Below are 19,315 nucleotides of genomic sequence, written 5' to 3'. Positions count from 1 at the left end.
AAATTCATGTATCTAGGCCTGGCTGACAATGGAATCTTGAGCATCTGGCATGGTAGGGCAGGTCCCAGATGACCTCTGGGCCCTGGGCAGCACCTGAGCCCCCAGGACCCAATGCACCCCCCTCTGTCTGAGTCATGGTGCCCAAATCCCTATGTGGAGATGCAGTGAGCACGGCCAGACACCATGGGCCAAGATGCAGCGTGGGCCTCTGGGCCACCCAGCGGTGCTGCACAAAAGCCTCTCTCTCCTGGGCCAGCCCCACAGACCAGCTCCTGAGCAAACCCATGGGAGCCCAACTGGCCCCTGCAGTCTGGTGGAGAGGTTGCACTGGTGGCATCCAGGGGAGGGAAGTAGGGGGAGTGAGAGCAAGCTCGGCGGACACCCTGCATTCTCACTGCACCTCCATCCCCGTCACACCTACCCCAGGTAGCTGGTGAGAGAGATCATATGGGGTCACTAATGGCTGCCATATTCTGTACCATCCCCTGGTGGTCAGCACATGTCATAGAGAGTGGTTGAATGCCTTAGTCGAGGGGACAATTCATATATGAGGCCTTTTTATATAGGATTATTTACAAAAGCCAGGATCTGGAAACAGCCCAAGTGATGTTTTTATCTCTATCTCTGTCTAGTTTTTTCTCTATCTCCATATTCTGAGCATGCGTGTGTGCACACACACAAATACATCCATAGATTCATTTAAAATCTCTAGGAATTCACCCACTCCCTCTCCCACAACTATTTTTCACCACTGAAGGACAGACAAATCCCTTTACACAATGTTTTCAGGCAGAATTGCATGTGATGGGCCCAATGGGCTCCGGGGTCAGTACCCCTGGATTGTAAAGGAGATGTGCTATCTGTGTGGCTTTGGACAAGCTACTTAATCTCTTTGAGCTTCATTTTCCTAATTTATTAAACCGGGATGGCAAAAATAGCACCTCCCTCTGAGGGCTGTTCTGAGAATTGAGTGAAATAATGTGGCCAAGCAGTCAACAAGTAATATAAACTGTTACCACTATTATTCTTCTACATCTTTCAAAGCTGTTTTCTTAGGTGATATGTGAAGAGGCCTCCAACAGTAGGAAGCAAGTCAAACTAAAAATAAGTAAATGTGGGTGGGAATGGAAAATAATATTTTATCTTTCAAAACTCTACAGGGAGGGCACGGGAGATGGTACAAGCAGGAAGAGGAGTCCCCTCCGGCTTTGAAGAGGAATATCAAACATCCCTAAGTAATTAGCATCTGGTTGGATTAAAATAAGCCTAATTTTCACCATTAATGAAATCAAAGCTCAACGAAAGGTTTTCGGGGTACAGGTTGAGCTCGCTGTTCTAGGAGCCCTGGCTTTTTCAAACTGCCTGTTTCCAAAGGACACCATCACTCTCCCTTTCCCCCCCACGAATCACTTTAAAATACATGTTATTTAGCAAGTGAATCTCAAAACTGCGATGTGTTGTTGTTTTTTGGGGGGAAGAGGGGAAAGCTACACAGAACAGGACTAATATGGTTCAGCAGTTCAAGCATGTTACTGTCAGTATTTTAATAAACAACCATGAGAAGATCAGAAGATTCCATCCAACACTGTTTTCAAGGTAAGTCTATCAATAGAAGGGATCAGATTCATACACTGGCTCAAGCTGCGATGCCAAGAAAGTGGCAGTAAAATCTCTGATTTAAGGTGACACAGCAATAAAACTCAGAGTGAATGGCATCCACCTAACCTCAGCTCTCCATCACCTCGCAGTAATGAGGTAGATCTCAAAAGAGTAATTACTTTGCATACCCTCTGGCTCAACTCTAATCTATAATGGATACAATATGCATATCCTGAATTTTTTCCTTCTGTACAAGCCTCAACAAGCCAGAGGTAGAGTGAGTTTGTGTGATTCCCCACTTGCAACGAATTCCACCCTTCCTTTAGGTGCCTTATGAACCGCGGTGACTAGAGCACAGACCTTGGATGCAATGAACAGTTTACCAAAATGATGACTTTTTCTCTCACCTTTAGGTAGAGTGACTTTCCACCTTAACCAGATCCTGTAGGAAGTGAGTTCCAACATTGCTCGCTGGTTTTTTTAACATAAAATATATTTTCTCTTCACAAAGATGAACCGTGGTTTTATGACATCCTGGCTATGAAAATATTGCTGCTACTTAATGCAGTGCGGACTTTTGTCAATCAGGAGTTTCCCCGAGGAGCGCTTCATAATCCAGCAATGCCCCATTCCTGTTGATACATGGTCCCTGTAAGTGGCTACATCTTTACTGCATGATTGATGGCTAGCTTGGGGAACTGTGGATGCCTCCATTTCTGCCAACTCAGCTGAATTCAGCACCTGCTGTGGGTATGTGCTCCAGCCATGTACCATTCCTGTACCCCATCTTTAATCCTGCGTCAGTGACCTTTAAAAACACTGTTCCATTTGACCTGTTAGCAAATGTGTAAATGTAAATTAAAAATCTGTTATAATTATATTTCAACAGAGGCCTTCAGTTCTATGTGTGTTGCACATGGGGCTGTTGTTGCTATGCAAAGCCAGGCCTTCAAATTAAGATGAATGCCACTTCCATTTCTTTTATAAATAAAGGTTTTGAACTCAGCATGGCATCCAGCAAGCAGCCCCATCTGTATTTTCCACTAAAAGACCTGGGAAGGGGCGGGAGCAGGAGGGAGCAGATGAGAGATGGCGAGTGGGGGGCAGGGAGCAGTGAATGGAAGGAAGAGTGGGAGGACGCTATGAAAACAGTAAAATCAATAGGGATTCAAACTAACCTCACCCCCTTCAGAGTCTCTGCCCTCTGGTTCAAAACCAAAATGTCTACACAAACCAGAACACTATAAACTGTGACCCACAACTACGTGGCCTTTGCCTTTTGAGCAGCAAGGCTGTAACACATCACAGTGGTCACTGCCTCTGAGTCAACTGTAATACACAGGGGTGGGCAAAGGTGGGTATATTAGCAGCCGTTATTACCTAAAAGATAAGTCATAAGAAAGAATACAAAATAATAAGAAGATAAGTAATAGAAATAAAAATAGAATCATTAATAAGTAAATAACATAAGAAATCGTTTTTGGTAATCACAACTGTAAACCTATTTTTGCCAACATATATATATTGTTGTTTGACAATTGTCAAAGTGGTTACCAAACATAATGTCAGACATTACTCGTGAAAGAAAGAACATGGAATGTAAAAGAATGTCAGGATGATCTGGGAGCAAGATTACAAAATTCCTCCTTTCACTTCTAAAGACATCATTTCATTGTTTACTTCACCTCAGCTATGTAAGGAAGGTTTACTAGTAGAAAATCTCTTAATGTGAAACATAACAATGCAATGCCCAGTAAGAAGGAAACTCGATTATTTTTAGTTGCTAAAAAGACATTTAGTAGCATCAAATATTCCCAATAAAAATGCCTAAAAATTAGGAAAACAAAGATGCAAGCAGCAAGAACAGACAATCTATAATAATAAAAGCATAATATGCTAATTAGGCAGGACATCCTTCCAGATGACCTTCCAGATGGACCTGGAGCTGTTTGGGTGCCAGGTGCCTGCTAGCAGCTGGAGGGAAGCTGGTGCCAGTAGCTGGGAAAAGGAAGGCCTATTCTTGCACGAATTTCATGCATCAGGCTTCTCCTACATAAATACAAAAAGGCACAGATATGAAATTATCTCAACTGGTACTCTAAGAAAACTAATTTGAAGAATGATAAAAAATACTATTTCTCAAACACAACGTTTTCAAATATAAAGTATGTGGCTAATATGCAAACTGTCCCCTCAGGAGTTCGACCAGGAGACTGGGAGTTCGATTGCTAGCTATAACATGTACTGATCACCAGGGGGTGGCGTGGAATGAAGGAAGGCTCTGGCTGGTGGCAGGCAGCAGGGGAAGGAAGGCCCCAGCCAGCAGCCGGAAGGCCCCAATCAGCCCTGATTGCCAGCCAGGCCTAGTACCCTACTTGTGCACAAATTTCATACACCGGGCCGCTAGTAATCAATAATACCATGAGTAAGGTTTCAACCCAACAAAATAATTAAATTAATTATGGCACTAAACTAATTATCTGCCAAAATAGGAATAGCCATCCCTCATCCACTTACAGTGTAAAGCAGATCTGTGTAAATGTACAAGACAGATATCCTTACATAAAAGTGGTTTTATAGAAATATAGTGTAGTGTTAGAAATTATGATACAGACTTTTTTAATTCCTAATTTATCTGTTTCATTGTTCTCCAAATTTTCTCAATTCAGTGTTACTTTTCAATCGAAATATTTTCAATTTTTTATTACATAAAAATGTAATGATTTGTTCATTAAATAAGAACACCTTAAATCAATAACATTATTTTAGAATTTACAAAGCAACTTCATAAACATTAATCCACTTAATTCATACTACAACACTTTAAAATAAATACTGGCACCATTTTATAGAAGAAATAACTTCTCTTGAATTAATATGATCACACTTCTTAAGTCCTCCAAAGACAAGACAGAGGGAAGGGTTCACCCCAGTTGCAGATAGGAAAGAGGTCCTCACAAAACTAAAATAAAATTTTAAGGCCTGAGCATGGCCAACAGACAACTCTGTCAATAATAAAATACTCCTCCCTGAAAACAATCTTTCTCTGGCTTCAATTCTCATTGCCACAGTTACTGTTGAGTTTTGATAGTATGTGTGTGTTTTTGCTTCAAATTAGCATCTTTTTATCGCCTGTCCTTGAATAAGCATGGAGTTCTACAGGGGAATTAATTCAGAAAACTCCTAGTTATACAGTTGGATCAACCCACAGACTTGGTGACAACAGTCCTTTTCAAGAACAAGTTTGTAAAAGTGGTCATGTCTCCTCCATGGTATTACATATTCCTAAGTTTAACAGCCGATGTGAAGTAAACAATACCAGCACCATGACTTGACAAAGCAATGAGACAAAACTCTAGTTACATAAATTCTATTATTCTTATGCGACCATATGGAGTTTTTATTTGTGTTGAAAATTCAAGACAGTGAAATAATACAAGTGAAAGGTGTACTGTTTTACTTTTATTAAGTGCAAATTCTATTTCATAGGTGAAATATTTTTATTTAATTTAAATGCTTTAAAGTTGAAATATATTCTTTATTTTAATTGTTCATTGCTTTAAAACTAAAGAAGATATAAAGAAAATAATTACTGTGTATTGTTCCTTGACTATTATTTAAAATAATTATGTCAAGTAGAGATGGGTGCTAGGAAAGGATACATTCTTGGTGTCAGATACAGTGGACACATTTCTAATCTTTCTTAAAACATACTTTATTGATTTTTTACAGAGAGGAAGGAAAAGGGATAGAGAGTTAGAAACATCGATGAGAAAGAAACATTGATCAGCTGCCTCCTGCACACCCCCTTCTGGGGATGTGCCCACAACCAAGGTACATGCCCTTGACCGGAATGGAATCTGGGACCCTTCAGTTTGCAGGCTGACGCTCTATCCACTGAGCCAAACCGGTTAGGGCTACACTTCTAATCTTTCTATAAATGTATCCTGTGTTCTAAGGAAAACACCTTATAACTTGGGAAATCTGCTCTTTATGATTTTGGTAAACAAAGAATATATATAAATTATTTTTCTTATCTTTCTGGCATGTTCCAAATGAAATGTATCTATTTTTTAGATTTATAACTTTACAGAAACATAACAGTAAGGTTATTAGAGCTCATTAGACCATTTATTTCAATTAGAAGCAGTGATGAAAACTCTTTAAACTATTAGATGTCACTTAGTCTCAACATAAGAGAGATTGTATGCGAAATTCCTCTTGGCATGATCCACAGTTATTTGCCCTTAATCATTTTTATATTGACTGAAAACAAGGATTCCCTTCCTCCTCTTCCCAGGCCTCTCCAAGTCCAAATCAGTGGTTGATCTGAAATAGCATTTTTTTTCCCCATAGCATTTAGAAAATAGCTGTCAAAAGCCTTTCAACAAAAGTGCTAAGAGTAGTAATAATAAGCCTTAATTATAGCCAATGACTCGATGGTGTTTCCAGCTCTACAAACATCATGACCTTGAGAAGCTATGACTACCATGGTTCCTGGTGAATTGCCCCTCACCACAAGCCATGTCCTTCCACATATCTTAGAATACTCCTTATTTATGTCAAGGGCCAGCCCTGGTCAAGTCCATGTCATCTGAGTCACCTTCCTTCTTGAAAATTCATTTCTTGACCTGAGCACTTATATCATCCAAAAAAAATTTTTTTAATCAAAATCGTCCAGACAGCATGGCTCAATGGTTGAAGGCCAACCTATGAATGAGAAGGTCAGGGATAGATTCCTAGTCGGGGCTCATGCCTGGGTTGTGGCTCCCCATCCCACCCACCCCCCTGCAGTAGGACATCGTTAGGGCTGTCGAGGAGGTAGGAGAGGCTCCTGCCATCGCCACCACCACTGTCAGCCCCGAGTGGCTGAGCAGAGCTCCTTTTGTGGGAGTGCACTGACCTCCAGGGGGCAGCTCCTGTGTTGAGAGTCTGCTCCCTGGTGGTCAGTGCACATCATAGTGACCAGTCATTGCTGGCCAATCTGCTGTTAGGGTCAATTTGCATATTACCCTTTTATTATATAGGATATATGATAGGTTTGGCAATTAATGGAGGTAGAAAGCTATTGTTCCAGGAACTGGAATGTATGACCGGACCTGCCCTGACTTCAGAAGACCTGATGCAATTCAACTTTTGTGCCCCAGAGGACTGCAAGTGACCATGACAGTATCTGAGTCATTTTGCTCCAGGGAAAGGACATCTCTGCCCAGGATGCAGAGAAAGAAGCCAAGTTCCTTAAGGGCAAGGCTTCACCGGTCAGCAGGTGAAGGGTGCTCAGAAATTCATAGGACTGCAGCTTTTATCTGATTGACCTTTCCCTGAATTGCAAATCTCTTACCTACTTTTTTCCTGAATTCCAAACCCTTCACCTACACTTTTCTTTTATTTTTTTTTTACAAAGAGTTGGCTTGAGATAAGATGTAAGATGGTCTTTTAAGGGTATGTAACATGCTGTCCTCTTAGATGGCCAGCAATCTGAATAAAGTGCCCATAAAGATTCAATCCTTATCTCTACTTATTGGTTCCAGTAGTGACTGGTCGCAAGAACACTAGCTTTTCCAGTTTCAGGTTGATCCATTGTCATAAATGTATCACTATGGTGGGGGATGCTGATAATGAGGGAGACTATTCATGTGTGGGGAAGACGGTATATAGTAACTCTCTGTACCTTCCTCTCAATTTGCTGTGAACCTAAAACTGCTCAAAAAAAAAAAGTCTTACAAGCACCAAAAAAAATTATCTGTGTTCCCTGTTCCTACTTCCTCTTACTGTTCCATCACTTAAACCAATAGCACCATTGCTACTTCCTATGAGTTGTTGTCCTACTGGACCATGAAGTGCCCTCTTGACCACTCCCTTCTCCTTTCAGCCTCACTGTTTGCATCGGCTCCCAGAACACCATATTTACAACCTCTCCACTCGCTCTCTGCGCCTCCCTGGGTTCTTCTTCAACTTCATCTCCTAAATCCTAGGGTTTCCCAGCATCCTGTCCTGGTCCTTTCTCTCTTCTCCCTCAACAGCCCATTCATATTCATGGTTACAATGTGCTGATGACTCCCAACCCTAGACCTTCCACCCCAGGATCTTTCCTCTGCTCAGCTCCAAGTTTCCAACTGCCACCTATACAACTATGTTCTTCTATTCCACAGGCAGGGAGTATATGTTTAAAACTGAAAGCAATATCTTTCTTCTATCTGCTCTTTTGCTCCCCTACCTCAGGGAATGGCATTGCAATCCTAAACCAGAAATCTGCAAGTCATCCTCACCTCTCTCCCCTCTGACCCCTGACATCTAAACAATCATCAGGTTCTGTCCATTCTGTCATTCAATTACCTCCATTGTTCCTCTCCCACTGTTACCACACAGTCCAGGCCTTGGGCAAATTTCTCCTGACTCTTCAGTGACTTCTTAAGCATTCACCCTGCCTCTGGCCAGGATCCATCAATAGCTCCCTTTCTTGGATACACTCCAATCTCCTAACTCAGACAGGGCCATCCAAGATCAGCCACTGTCTGTCTATCCATCTCTTGTCACTTCCTCCCAGCATTTTGTGCTCTAGCCAGGCTAAATTTCTTTAAATTCCTGTTGCATGCTATCGGGTCTAGTAATAATTAATGTCGTTTACAAATTAATTTTTATTGTACATTATCTAATAAACCCATTGTTCCATATGTCACAGGAAGTAGTAGGCCCTTTTTTAAAGGTATATCGGGTCTAGTAATAATTAATGTCGTTTTTTAACATTCGTTTAAAATCTTGCTTGGCGTTGACTTGTATTGACATAACCTTCAAACACGTGGTATCTACAGAACGTGTGAAGTGCAATTAACAAGTTTTGCTTGAAAAAGTTTGTGTTTGGTTTGGTTTTTGTTGCAAAACTAGGGCTAAGAAGATGGCGGATGAAGAGCATATTCGGCACTGCATGCTTTACAAGTTCCAATTAGGAAGAAAAGCAAGTGAGGCTGCAAAAAACATCTGTAGTGCTCTTGGTCAAGATGCAGTTAGCACCAGAAAATGCCAGCGTTGGTTTGAGAAATTTCGCGAGGGAAATTTTTCGTTAGATGACAAGAGTGGTCGAGGCCGTGTGTCCAATTTTGATCAAGAAGCTCTTCAAGCTCTTTTGGTGCAAAATCCTCAAATTACCCAACAAGAGCTTGCGACAACTTTAAATTGGTCACAAAAAACAATTTCCAATCAATTGCGTGCACTTGGCAAAGTCCAAAAGTTTGGAAAATGGGTTCCTCATGAGTTGACCAACAACAACCATAATCAAAGAGTCACGATTTGCAGTTCGCTCCTCTCTCGTCAAAACCATTTGCCGTTTTTAGAGCAAATTGTTACCGGAGATGAAAAATAGGTGCTGTATGTTAATTTGAAAAGGCGGCCTCAATGGTTGGACAAAAATGAGGCTCCGCAGCCCACGCCAAAACCTGACTTGCATGGGGAAAAAGTGATGTTGTGTGTTTGGTGGAATTTTAAAGGAATTCTTCATTATGAACTTTTACCATCTAACCAAACCATTACAAGTGCAGTGTCTAGTGCCCAATTGGAAAGGTTAGCCCAAGCTTTAAGAGAAAAAGAACCCGCGCTGATTAATCGGAAGGGCGTAATTCTTCACCACGATAACGCACGACCACATACTGCAAGAATCACTGCTGAAAAACTGCGCCAGTTGGAATGGGAAGTTCTCCCTCAACCTGCGTATTCTCCTGATATTGCCCCTTCCGATTACCATTTGTTTTGTTCTTTGCAAAACTTTCTTCTTGGAAAAAAATTTAATAATGAAGAATGCCTCAAAAATGCATTGACCGAATTTTTTGCATCAAAATCACAAGAATTTTACAACAGAGGGATTAAAATGCTTCCTGTGCGTTGGGCACAAGTAGTAGAAAACAACGGCAACTATATTGTTGATTAAATTTTGTTGTATTGTTTAAATAAATTCTATTTAAAAAAGTATTAGAAAACGACATTAATTATTACTAGACCTAATACACTCCCTCCCTTTTTGGCTTTTGTCCCTTCTGACTAGAACATGTCTCCAAGGAACCCTCTTCTTCTTCAGACTAAACCCACACAACCTTCAGTTCTCAGATTAAGTACCAGTTCTGGAAAGTCTCCCTTGACCTCATCTTCCTGCACACGAGGCTAGATGCACGTGTCCATGGTAGCATGTTCCCCATCAAAGCAGTCATTCCCTTTGTGTCTTTCTTGCAAGAACCCAAGTCCTCGAGAACCAGGCTTCTGCACCCTGCCAACCACAGTAAGCTGGAGCCTCGCAGAAGGCTTTGGCAGAGAGAAGCTTGGTAAAGTAATGCACTGATGTATGGAAAGCTTTGCCTAATTCCCCTAATCCCCGCACTGTGAAAACACTTTATCCTCATCTCACTGAGGGCTCAATCTCGGCAGGCAGAGTAGTTAAATACAGAGCAGGAGAGGGACTGGAGTCCAGGCGCTATTCCCCAGCTCCTGGTTTTCAGACTTCCTTTGTATAACCGAGCAAGACTAACTTTAAACTCACCCCAGAGGGGGCAGTGGCAACTGGAGATAAGAATTAAGAAACATACCACTATAGCACAGGAATGCCACCATAGCAAATCCTAAATCCTACAGTCTTGGGAAAAATCTCTCAACTTTCTTTCCTCTGAAAGATTCGCTGTTCCTGCCTTGGTTGCCCTTTGTATAATCCACATTCAAGCCATCTAGTATGCTCATGAAGTACAAAAAATCACAGGGATCAAGATGCAAATGCCCATAAAGGAAAGAAAGGAAAGGTGAGGCCCTCTCTAACAAGTAGAATCCCAAATGCATATAACGAACTCAACACATTCAGATCCTGACAGAGCCAAGGAATCTGGAGAAATGATAACATAGGTCACATTTTAAAGATATCCTAGCATCGTTTGCAAAAACATAAGCTGCATGAGAAAACAAATTCTGAAAGAAAAATGCAAAACTTAAGCAAATTCAGAATGACCAATATGATCTGATACTGTCCATGTGCATGCTCAGTTCGGGTACATTAATCATATTTTAGTTTCAATGTCAGTGTTTTTCTTATAGCAAATGTGTAAACATGCACTAAGGATATTTTTTACAATAAAATTTGTCAGCTTCATATTTTTGGGTCCCCCTTACATACATACAGGGCATGAATGGGAGTCTATCTTTATTTTTCTATTTTATTTTATTGATTTTGTACAGAGAGGAAAGGACAGAGATAGAGAGTCAGAAACATCGACAAGAGAGAGAGTCATCTATCAGCTGCCTCTTGCACCACCCCCTACTGGGGATATGCCCGCAACCAAGGTACATGCCCTTGACCGGAATCGAACCCGGGACCTTTCAGTCCCCAAGCCGACGCTCTATCCATTGAGCCAAACTGGTCCCGGCCTATCTTTATTTTTCAAACATTATTGTTATGGGATTTGTATAGATGCTAACTGAAACAATTACGTATTTACATGTAGAGTAGATGGCATCGCAATGCGAGGTGAAGTTTTCTCTATAAATTGCACTCACTCAAATGCATGGCCATATTAAGCATTGATCTGGGCAGGAGTCCACAGTCCACTGTCTGTGCCCAGATAGTTCATGTCCTTGGACTCAATCTTCTTCCACTGAGGAATCTTTTTCAGTTTCTATGTTTGCCTTTTTAAGTATCATTATCCAAATGTGTCATTTTCAATACACCACTCTCACCTCCACCACCATTGCTGCATCCTTTGCCTTCCCAGTCCCATTACTCATTTATTTTCCTGAAAAATAAGTCCTATTGACACCCCTTGTTATCTGCCTCCCTGTCTGGCCAGAATTTGAACTTACAATGATCCCAGGTACCTACATTCTCTCAACCTAAGCCTACCTCACCTCCTGGGCTAGAAGTCACAATAGTCTGACCTTGAACTTCTTTGACCTGCTGACTCCAGAAATGAGCTGTTACACTGATGGCCAAGTCCCTCCACATTTAGACATAACTCTAACTCTACCAGTCTGGAAAGTTATGGTGGGCAACTGGAACATGGGTTTAATTTGAGGCAAACTGTCCTCCAAACCTTCCTTCTATATAGTTTTTATAAAACAAATTTATACACAAGCAGGTTATCTGAATTGTCTATCTGTTTTTGCAAAATAACATATGAATAATGTTAAATCCTTTATGTAAGTCCACCCTACATACTGTTACCTACTTTTTACAAAGTTTTTGCTTGAACTTCCTTAAATCCCAGACAGTACTACCTTTACTCATGACTATAAAAGAGCAGCGTGTGTGCCCAGGATGAGCACACAATGGAATTATCAGCGTTTTCCCTGGGAGGGAGCTGTGTAAGATCTCCCCAGAGAGGGGGAGGGCAGCTCTCTCTGCCTTGATTTTCCAGCTGAGGTGCCTTATCCTGGGTAACACCTGGCAGGCTGGATCACCTGTGCTGTCTCTACCTTTTAAGTCAGAACCCTCTACCTAGAGGGCTGGAGAAAGCTAAGTGGAACAGATTCCACTGGAGGCAGAACTCTTGTGTGAAATAGGACCTTCTATTACTTAACTATTCAACGCCAAATCCACATTTCTGCCTTCCTTCCGCACAGAGCTGCTGCCAATACTTCAAGTCCCTTCCCCAGGCTCCCTGCCAGGGAATTCCTCGCTGGGTCCTGAAATCACACCTCCTTGTGCTGTGTCCTTATCTGGCAAATGCAAGGCCACTCAGACTTTCTACAAGTCGCAGTTGGACCTACTGCATCTTTTCAGGATTGGCACTACACCAAACTGGTGACTGGGGCACAGACGTTGGCCATACATTCTTGGTGGCCCGAGGCCATCCGGTCTTAGACCTCCCTGTGCTTAAACTGAAGACATCTACTCCAAGTGGACAGACATGTGTTCTGTGAACTTTTCCACCAGAACATCCAGGTCCCTGTTCACTTTTCAAAATGTGCAGCAGTGCTGGGATTTGGTTTTATGAGAATGAGAACAACAGAGCATGATTCCTCACTCTTCAAGGAAAGAAGTGCGCCAATTTGCCTTGGGAGTGTCTCAAAAAGGTGAGGAAAAGGCAGAGGAAGAAAGCAAGGCGGGAAATAAGGTCCATGTTCACCGTACTCCTGGCCCCCTTCAGACACAAACTCTACAACAGGATATCAGGATTGCCTTGTGCTTCTGGAGAAGCACCCTGAGTCCAGTTCCCGGCAGGTGAGCACATGGGAGACCACACGGAGACGTGGCCCTAGTTTAGAATGAACACCTGGGCCCAAGATCTAGTCTTAACACTGGGTCCAAGATCTAGTCTTAACCCGCTAGGCACCAGAGGGAAGGAATAAAGAGCAGCGAATACAGAAAGAACGTAGACGAGAACCCCACATACCCAAAGCACGCTTGCCTCCCCACAGTCACCTGGAGTGGGCTGCGCGCCCAGAGCCACCGGGCGGGCGGCGACTCCTTACCTTGCGGGAGTAGGGAGGCTTGCTCAGGTGGATGCTGTCACGGACCAGCTTATCCCTGATCATGATCTTGAGCTTCAGCTTGGGATAGCTCACCAGCTCCCTGCCGCGGGGGGCGGTGGTCTGGCCGCGGGGGTCCCCGCGGGTGCCCTGGGCTGGGCCGCCGCCGCACGGCTCCCCCCGGCGGCCGGTGGGGAAGGCGGCGGCGGGCGGGGGCTGCGGCTGGGGCTCCAGGGTGAAGTAGAGGCCGGCGGCCGCGGCGTCCTGCTCCCGCAGCCGGCGCACGGCCTCCAGGATGCGGCGGCGGTGCGCGGGCGCCAGCACCCCGATGGCGTCCAGGTCCGGGTCTCCGATCTGCTTGCACACCTCCAGGTCATCGTAGCCGTTGTCCACGAAGGACTCGGCGTACTGCGGGAGCTGCAGCGCCCTCAGCCACTCGTAAACTATGTTGGTGCACATGATGGGAGTGGAGCCCCCGCCGCCGAACACCCGTCCCGGCGCCCGAGCCGCACCAGTTCTGGGAACTTTTAATCCTCTCCTCCAAGGACAGGGGGAAACGGCAGTAAAGTTTTCCTTTTAAAAGAACGGAGAGGGCCAGAGGCAGAGAGCCATCAAGAAGAATCCCGGGGAACCTAGGAGCGTAAAAGCGGCGAAGTGAATTCCCCAAGCAGCCTGGAGCTCGCCGGCACCGGCGGTTGGGCGAGCCGCTCCGCGCCGCCCCGGCCAGCGCCGCCGCCGCCGCGGGGAGGGGAGGGGAGGGGAGGGGCGCGGCGGCCGCGGGAGTGGGCGGGGGCGGGCGGGGCCCGGCACACCCCTCCTCGGACCCGCGCGGGGTCAGCGGCCCGCGGCGCCGCCCCGGAGCCTCCCCGACAGGGGCCGTCCCAGGGCTGCGCGGCGCATCCCGGTTCCTGGCGGCGGCGGCGGCGGCGGGGTCTGAGCGCGCGCCCCGAGCCGGGGAGGCGGCCACCTCCGCGCAGCCCCACGGCCGCCCAGCGCGCTTCGTCTCCGCGAGTGCGTGTCACTGTCGTCGTCCCGGTGGGGAGGGGTGTCTTCTAAACCGCCAGGCTCCCGCGGCTGCTGGGATTGCTTTCCGTTTCCTTTGGATCCAATGTCTCCAGCCCGCGGAGATCTCTGCGCGCACTTCCTCCGGAGCCTCCCCGACTCCAGCCGCGCGCCCTCGGGCTGCCCAAGGGCACGTCCTGGGAGCCCCACCTGGCTGGGCGCGGCTGGGAGGTCAAGTTCCCTTCTCCGCTCCCCCAGTCCGCGTTGGACACCCCACCCCCACCCCCCTTCCTCGCAGCCTGCGCGCAGGTGGGAGCCCCCAGGTCTGGCGGCTCGCGTGGACGGCGCTCGCTGCCTGGGAGTGGCAGGTGCTTCTGCCCGGTTCGCCTGCCTAGGCCCGCGGGGCTGTGAAAGTTTGGGGTGCGTTGTGCTGTTCTCTCTGCTGACATTCCGCACGGCCCTCCCCCGGACTTTCTGCCGGGTCCTCTAACCCTCGCCTCCACGGTGCTTCCCCTTCAGTCCCCCCGCCCCACATTCTGCCTGGTGGCTCTGCCCACCCCTGGACACTTTGGGGCGTTTAGTCCTGCAGCCTGGGGCGCAGATGTCTCTCTTCCTGCCCCCTGAGGGGTGTGAACACGGATCCCAAGGCGAGCCCACTTTTCCTTAGAGAATAACAAAAATCACCCAGTGCAATGCCTGAGCCAGCGCCTGGGGGTGGGGACAGGAGCTGCAGATGGAACCTCGTGTAAATTTCCCGGAACATCTGACCTCTTCGGGGGGCAAAGAGGATTTTGGTCTAGGTACTCGGTTGGGCAGATTCACTGTCTCCTCCTCCCTTTGCGCAGAAAGGCTGCTCAGCTTCTCACCTGAACTATTCCAGAACCTGACCTGGACTTCTCCGGAAGGAGTCTGCGTGGGATGTGCCAGCCGCTGGCTAGCCCCAACCTTGAGCATTTTCCTAGCCCTGAGCATTTGGCCCTTGGCAGGGAGGTCCCTCTTTCCCTAAATCGAAAGACGTTAACCCCTTGGGGGGCACAGATCCCCTAAAGATCAGATGACAGCTTGTTTCCTTTTGCCCAGGACCACACCAGATATAAGCGCACCAAATATACTCCCTACAGTTCCGGTGGCATGGAGTGGGCAGGGGGTGCGGGGGTGGGGGGGTGAGGGCTGCCTGGGTTCCCAAGTCCTGGACTCACGAATCCCAGGTTAAGAACAGCTGGCAGGAGGAACCTGGTGAGGGGGGTGAGGGCAAAAAGGTGTGGGGCCACCATGGCCTTGCCTCCCTCCCCCAGCCACGCAGACCTCTCTTTGGGAACCCGAGGCAGGATCGCTGCCCCCCGCAGGCAGGCGGGTGGGTAGGTAAGTGCTGGAGGCTGGAAGCCCAGCGCAGCTCCCTCTCTCCCTGGCCAAAGCAGACTCACAGTGCCCCCTCGCGGTCGTGCGAGCACATTTTAAAAGGCGGTGTCCAAGGACCACAGAGGACTCAGCCCAAGGAAGTGAGTGAGCTTCAAGGCATTACATTAGTTTACCGGCCCCCCCCCCCCCCCCCGCCCTTCTTCTTCTTTCGTGTTTTTATGGCATTCATTGGGGTGACATTGATTTTCAAAACCATACAGGTTTCAAGTGTACAACTCCATTAGATTTCATCTGCACCCGCTATGTATAGCATATATAATATATATGACATGTAGTAGTATTATCCAGTATCTTGCAGAATAAGGAATTAAGGAACCCAAACACTAATTTTGTCCCCAAGATGTCACTGTGCAAGGTGCTTCAAGGGTCGAACTCTGGCAGAATAAAGGTAGTGCCTGGCTTGCGGCTCCTAACCTCCCAGTCTCCAGCCTGTGCTGTAGAGCAAATGCCATAGAAACTGGGCTGGTACTAAGAAGGTGCTCTTCTTTTTTCTTTTCTTTTCTTTTTTAAGTAGGAATCTTAGAGCTCCAGGTTTTATTGTGTTGTTTTCTCTCCCAAGTTGTATGAAAAGTCCAACACTGCTACTTCACAGTTCCTAGCTTGCTTTTAAACAGGCTTTTCCCCTCTGGGAGCTTAGACATTCACCTTGTCTCATTAATCCCCAGTCAAGGCAGCACGTATTTTTATTTCCATTTTATAATTAGGGGAACTGGTTTGGGGGAAGATGAATGACTTGCCCAAGGTCATCCAGTAAATCAAGACAGAGAGGAGAACCAGCCTGCCATGTCCACGTGTCGTCCCAGCGGGCAGCACTGATTCTCCTTTATTTATGTGCAGTGTCACTGTCCCATTAGGCTCTCTTCGGGAGCCTTTTATAAATTCATCAGCTGTTCATTGGTCATAAACAAAACTTGGTCTCTGCAACATCCTGCTATCCCTGGGCTTCACTGGTGTGAGCTCTGGAAACACGTCTGCCAGCCGTCCCTCTGCTTCTCTGTCTCCCACACTCGTTCAAACCCTCAGGCGTCTGTCTTTCCACAACTTGCCTTTGCATAGCGGGCCTTTTAATAGGTTTAGTTCTGGAGGCTACACCAGGTAATCAAGTGAGATTGTAGAAGTTTTATAGCCGAAATGTGTCTCTGTCCATGGCGCAAATCCAAAGTAACACTGGCAAGGGCACTTGGCTAATTTTAAGATTCAGAACTAGAGTCTTAGAGCTAGAAGGCCATCCATTGAGATCATTTCAAGCACCTGCCTTACCTGGAAGATGCTGAGGCTCAGGAGGGTTGGGATTTCTTTAATGTCACACAGCCAGTTCCTGGCAGAACTGGGGCAGAACCAGATCAGGTTCCTCACTCGCTCTTCACAATGCACTGCATTGCCTCGTTTTTGCTCTAAGTGCCCGGCTGCTGTCAAAATCATTCATTTACTCATCAAATGTTTATTAAGTAGGCACTTCAGTGCCAGGCACTGAAGCAAAAAGAGTTTTTTCTGCATTCATTGGAACTGGAAAAATCTCAGCATGTTAAATAAGTAGAGAATAAACTGATTGCTTTGTATATTAGTTCATGAAGTAGGAAGATGACAAAGATGATATTTTCTTCTATCTTTAATTAGTTATCCAAATTGTGTGAACCATAACATTAGGCAAAATGTATAATGAAGCTATATTTTACATCCAGACAAAGTGTACTTTTAGAAACAAGTTGCTTTTATACTCCTAGGCACAGCCTTAAAATACAAATTAATTTACTCAGCACACATTGTCAAGTACCTATACTATTACAAGTATATTTTAGTTGTGTTGTTTTATTAGAGTTGTTTCTTTTTATATAAATATTCAAAACAAGTATTCTGCTGATTATTATTTAATATGTTTGAGGCCATTTATTTTTTTTTCCTGAGAGGGGACTTCTTGCCTATTGAAAATGAATGATTTTCTTCAGGCATCATTTCAGGAATGTTTTGTAGTGGTACTAACTCTGGCAAAATGCCTGCTGATACTTTCAGTGTAACACATTAATGATAATTACATTCAGGTTTTAAAATCGAAATATTAAAAAAAAAAACAGCTTTTCTACTTTGCTCAAACTTTGATTTAAGGCTATAGATTGGAAAATAATTTGTTTTGAAATTTTCTTGTTGCCATTTTATTTCGAAGATAAATGTTCGAACATAGGGTGTATAAAAATTAAATTCCGTTAACATCTATTAAACATCAGTTTCCAGAGTGCCTAGCTTTGTAAAAGTCAAAGATATACAATATTAATCTTACAATGTAGAATATGTCTTGCTTCTGTTTACCATGAGCTACAAAAGCATCTAGAAGGAACATATGCCAGAGGGAGAAGTGAGAATAATGGATCTGAGTGATGGACCAGGCACTGTGCTCTCCGGTGACTGGGCAGGAGGCATGGGGTTGGCAATGTGATTGGGAGCAGGCTGGGTGGGGTGCCTGTTAATGTCTGAGCTGTATGCATTAAACTTGTGTGTGACAGCACGTATATGAAAGAGGGAAAGAAAAGGAACAGTAGGGAGTAGCAGCAGGATGCCAATAGATTATTCATTGCTATTACTTAGTATAATAGTCCAGTTCTTTAAGGAAAAAAAATTTTTTTTTTTAAGTTCAAAAAGTCAGAGACCTGAAGGTCATTAAAAGAAAGAGAATGAAGACTTGGCTGGGTGGCTCAGTTGGTTGGCATGCTATCCCATACACCAGAAGGTTGCAGGTTTGATTCCTGTCAAGGCACATACTTAGGTTGTGGGATCTATTCCTATATACGAGAGGCAACCGATAGATGTTTCTCTCTATATATCTATCTATCTCCATTTCTCTCTCTAAAAACCACAAATAAAAATATATCCTCAAGTGAGGAATAAAAAAAAAATCATGAGAGAGAGAGAGAGAGAGAGAGAGAGAGAGAGAGAGAGAGAGAGAGAGAGAGAGAGAGAGAGAGGAGCAAAAGCCTAATAGGGAAAGTAAAATTCTTATCCTCTTATCTCCCAAACATTCTGTATTTTTAAATGCACTCATAAAAAGGAATTAAGAATTAGTTCAGTACTTCCTAAGATAAAAATGATAGATGGGGGCGTGAGGGGGTGTTTGTTTTTTTTCTTTTACTAGTAAATCTTCATCCAAGGATATTTTTCCATTGATTTTTAGAGAAGTGGAAGGGAGGGGGAGAAACAGAGAGAAACATCAATGTGAGAGAGACACATTGATTGCTTGCCTCCTGCATGCGCCCAGACCAGAGCCAGGGGTTGAGCCTACAACTGAGGTATGTGCTCTAGACTAGACTCGAACCTGGGATCCTTCAGTCTGCAGGCCAATATTCTAACCATTAAGCAAAACCAGCTAGGGTAGTGGAGTATTTTGATTTTGTTAAATAATATTAAGCAGTTCTTAGGAGAATCACGTGAGTGTGTGTGTGTGTGAAGAGAGAGAGAGAGAGAGAAAACCTGAAGGACAGATTATGTAACCTCATACAAGTAAAGTGATATTGACAAAAGCTATTTCAGGCAAGGGCAAGTTATTTGCATAATCACAACCATGAAATCATTCAATTTATGACCAAGTATCCAAATTGAATAATAAATGTTCATTGTTCCCATCTAACAGTTTGTCTCCATTAGGTGTTAGGATAAATTATTCCTGAGATCTATTTGGCTTTTGATGGCCAAGAGGTTGAAGGTTGTTACTTTTGAATTAAGTCAATTTTATGTTTATTAAAAAAATTTTATTCCTTCTTATTTAGTTTAAATTTGCTATTGAAATATTTACTCTATTACTCTTCAAGCCTTAACTGATAAGGAACCTGAATGCCATTAGAGGTCTCATGAAAGCCCAAGGTCTTGTGCC

General features: G+C 44.7%; 1 protein-coding gene across 1 annotated transcript in view; it reads right to left on the bottom strand.

The window, feature by feature from the left end:
- SAMD5 (sterile alpha motif domain containing 5) overlaps nt 1-13,775 on the bottom strand; it is a 44,219-nt gene extending 30,444 nt beyond the window's left edge. The window contains exon 1 of the mRNA XM_036414097.2: nt 13,039-13,775. Within this exon, the coding sequence (XP_036269990.1) occupies nt 13,039-13,494 (456 nt within the window). The 5' untranslated portion in view covers nt 13,495-13,775. The remainder of the gene's footprint in view (nt 1-13,038) is intronic.
- Between the last annotated feature and the right edge of the window lie 5,540 nt (nt 13,776-19,315).

Source organism: Pipistrellus kuhlii, unplaced genomic scaffold (genome assembly GCF_014108245.1).
Source record: "Pipistrellus kuhlii isolate mPipKuh1 unplaced genomic scaffold, mPipKuh1.p scaffold_m20_p_5, whole genome shotgun sequence".
NCBI lineage: Eukaryota > Metazoa > Chordata > Mammalia > Chiroptera > Vespertilionidae > Pipistrellus > Pipistrellus kuhlii.
The sequence above is the reverse complement of the archived record's forward strand: the minus strand, read 5'-3'. Positions and strand labels throughout refer to the sequence as shown.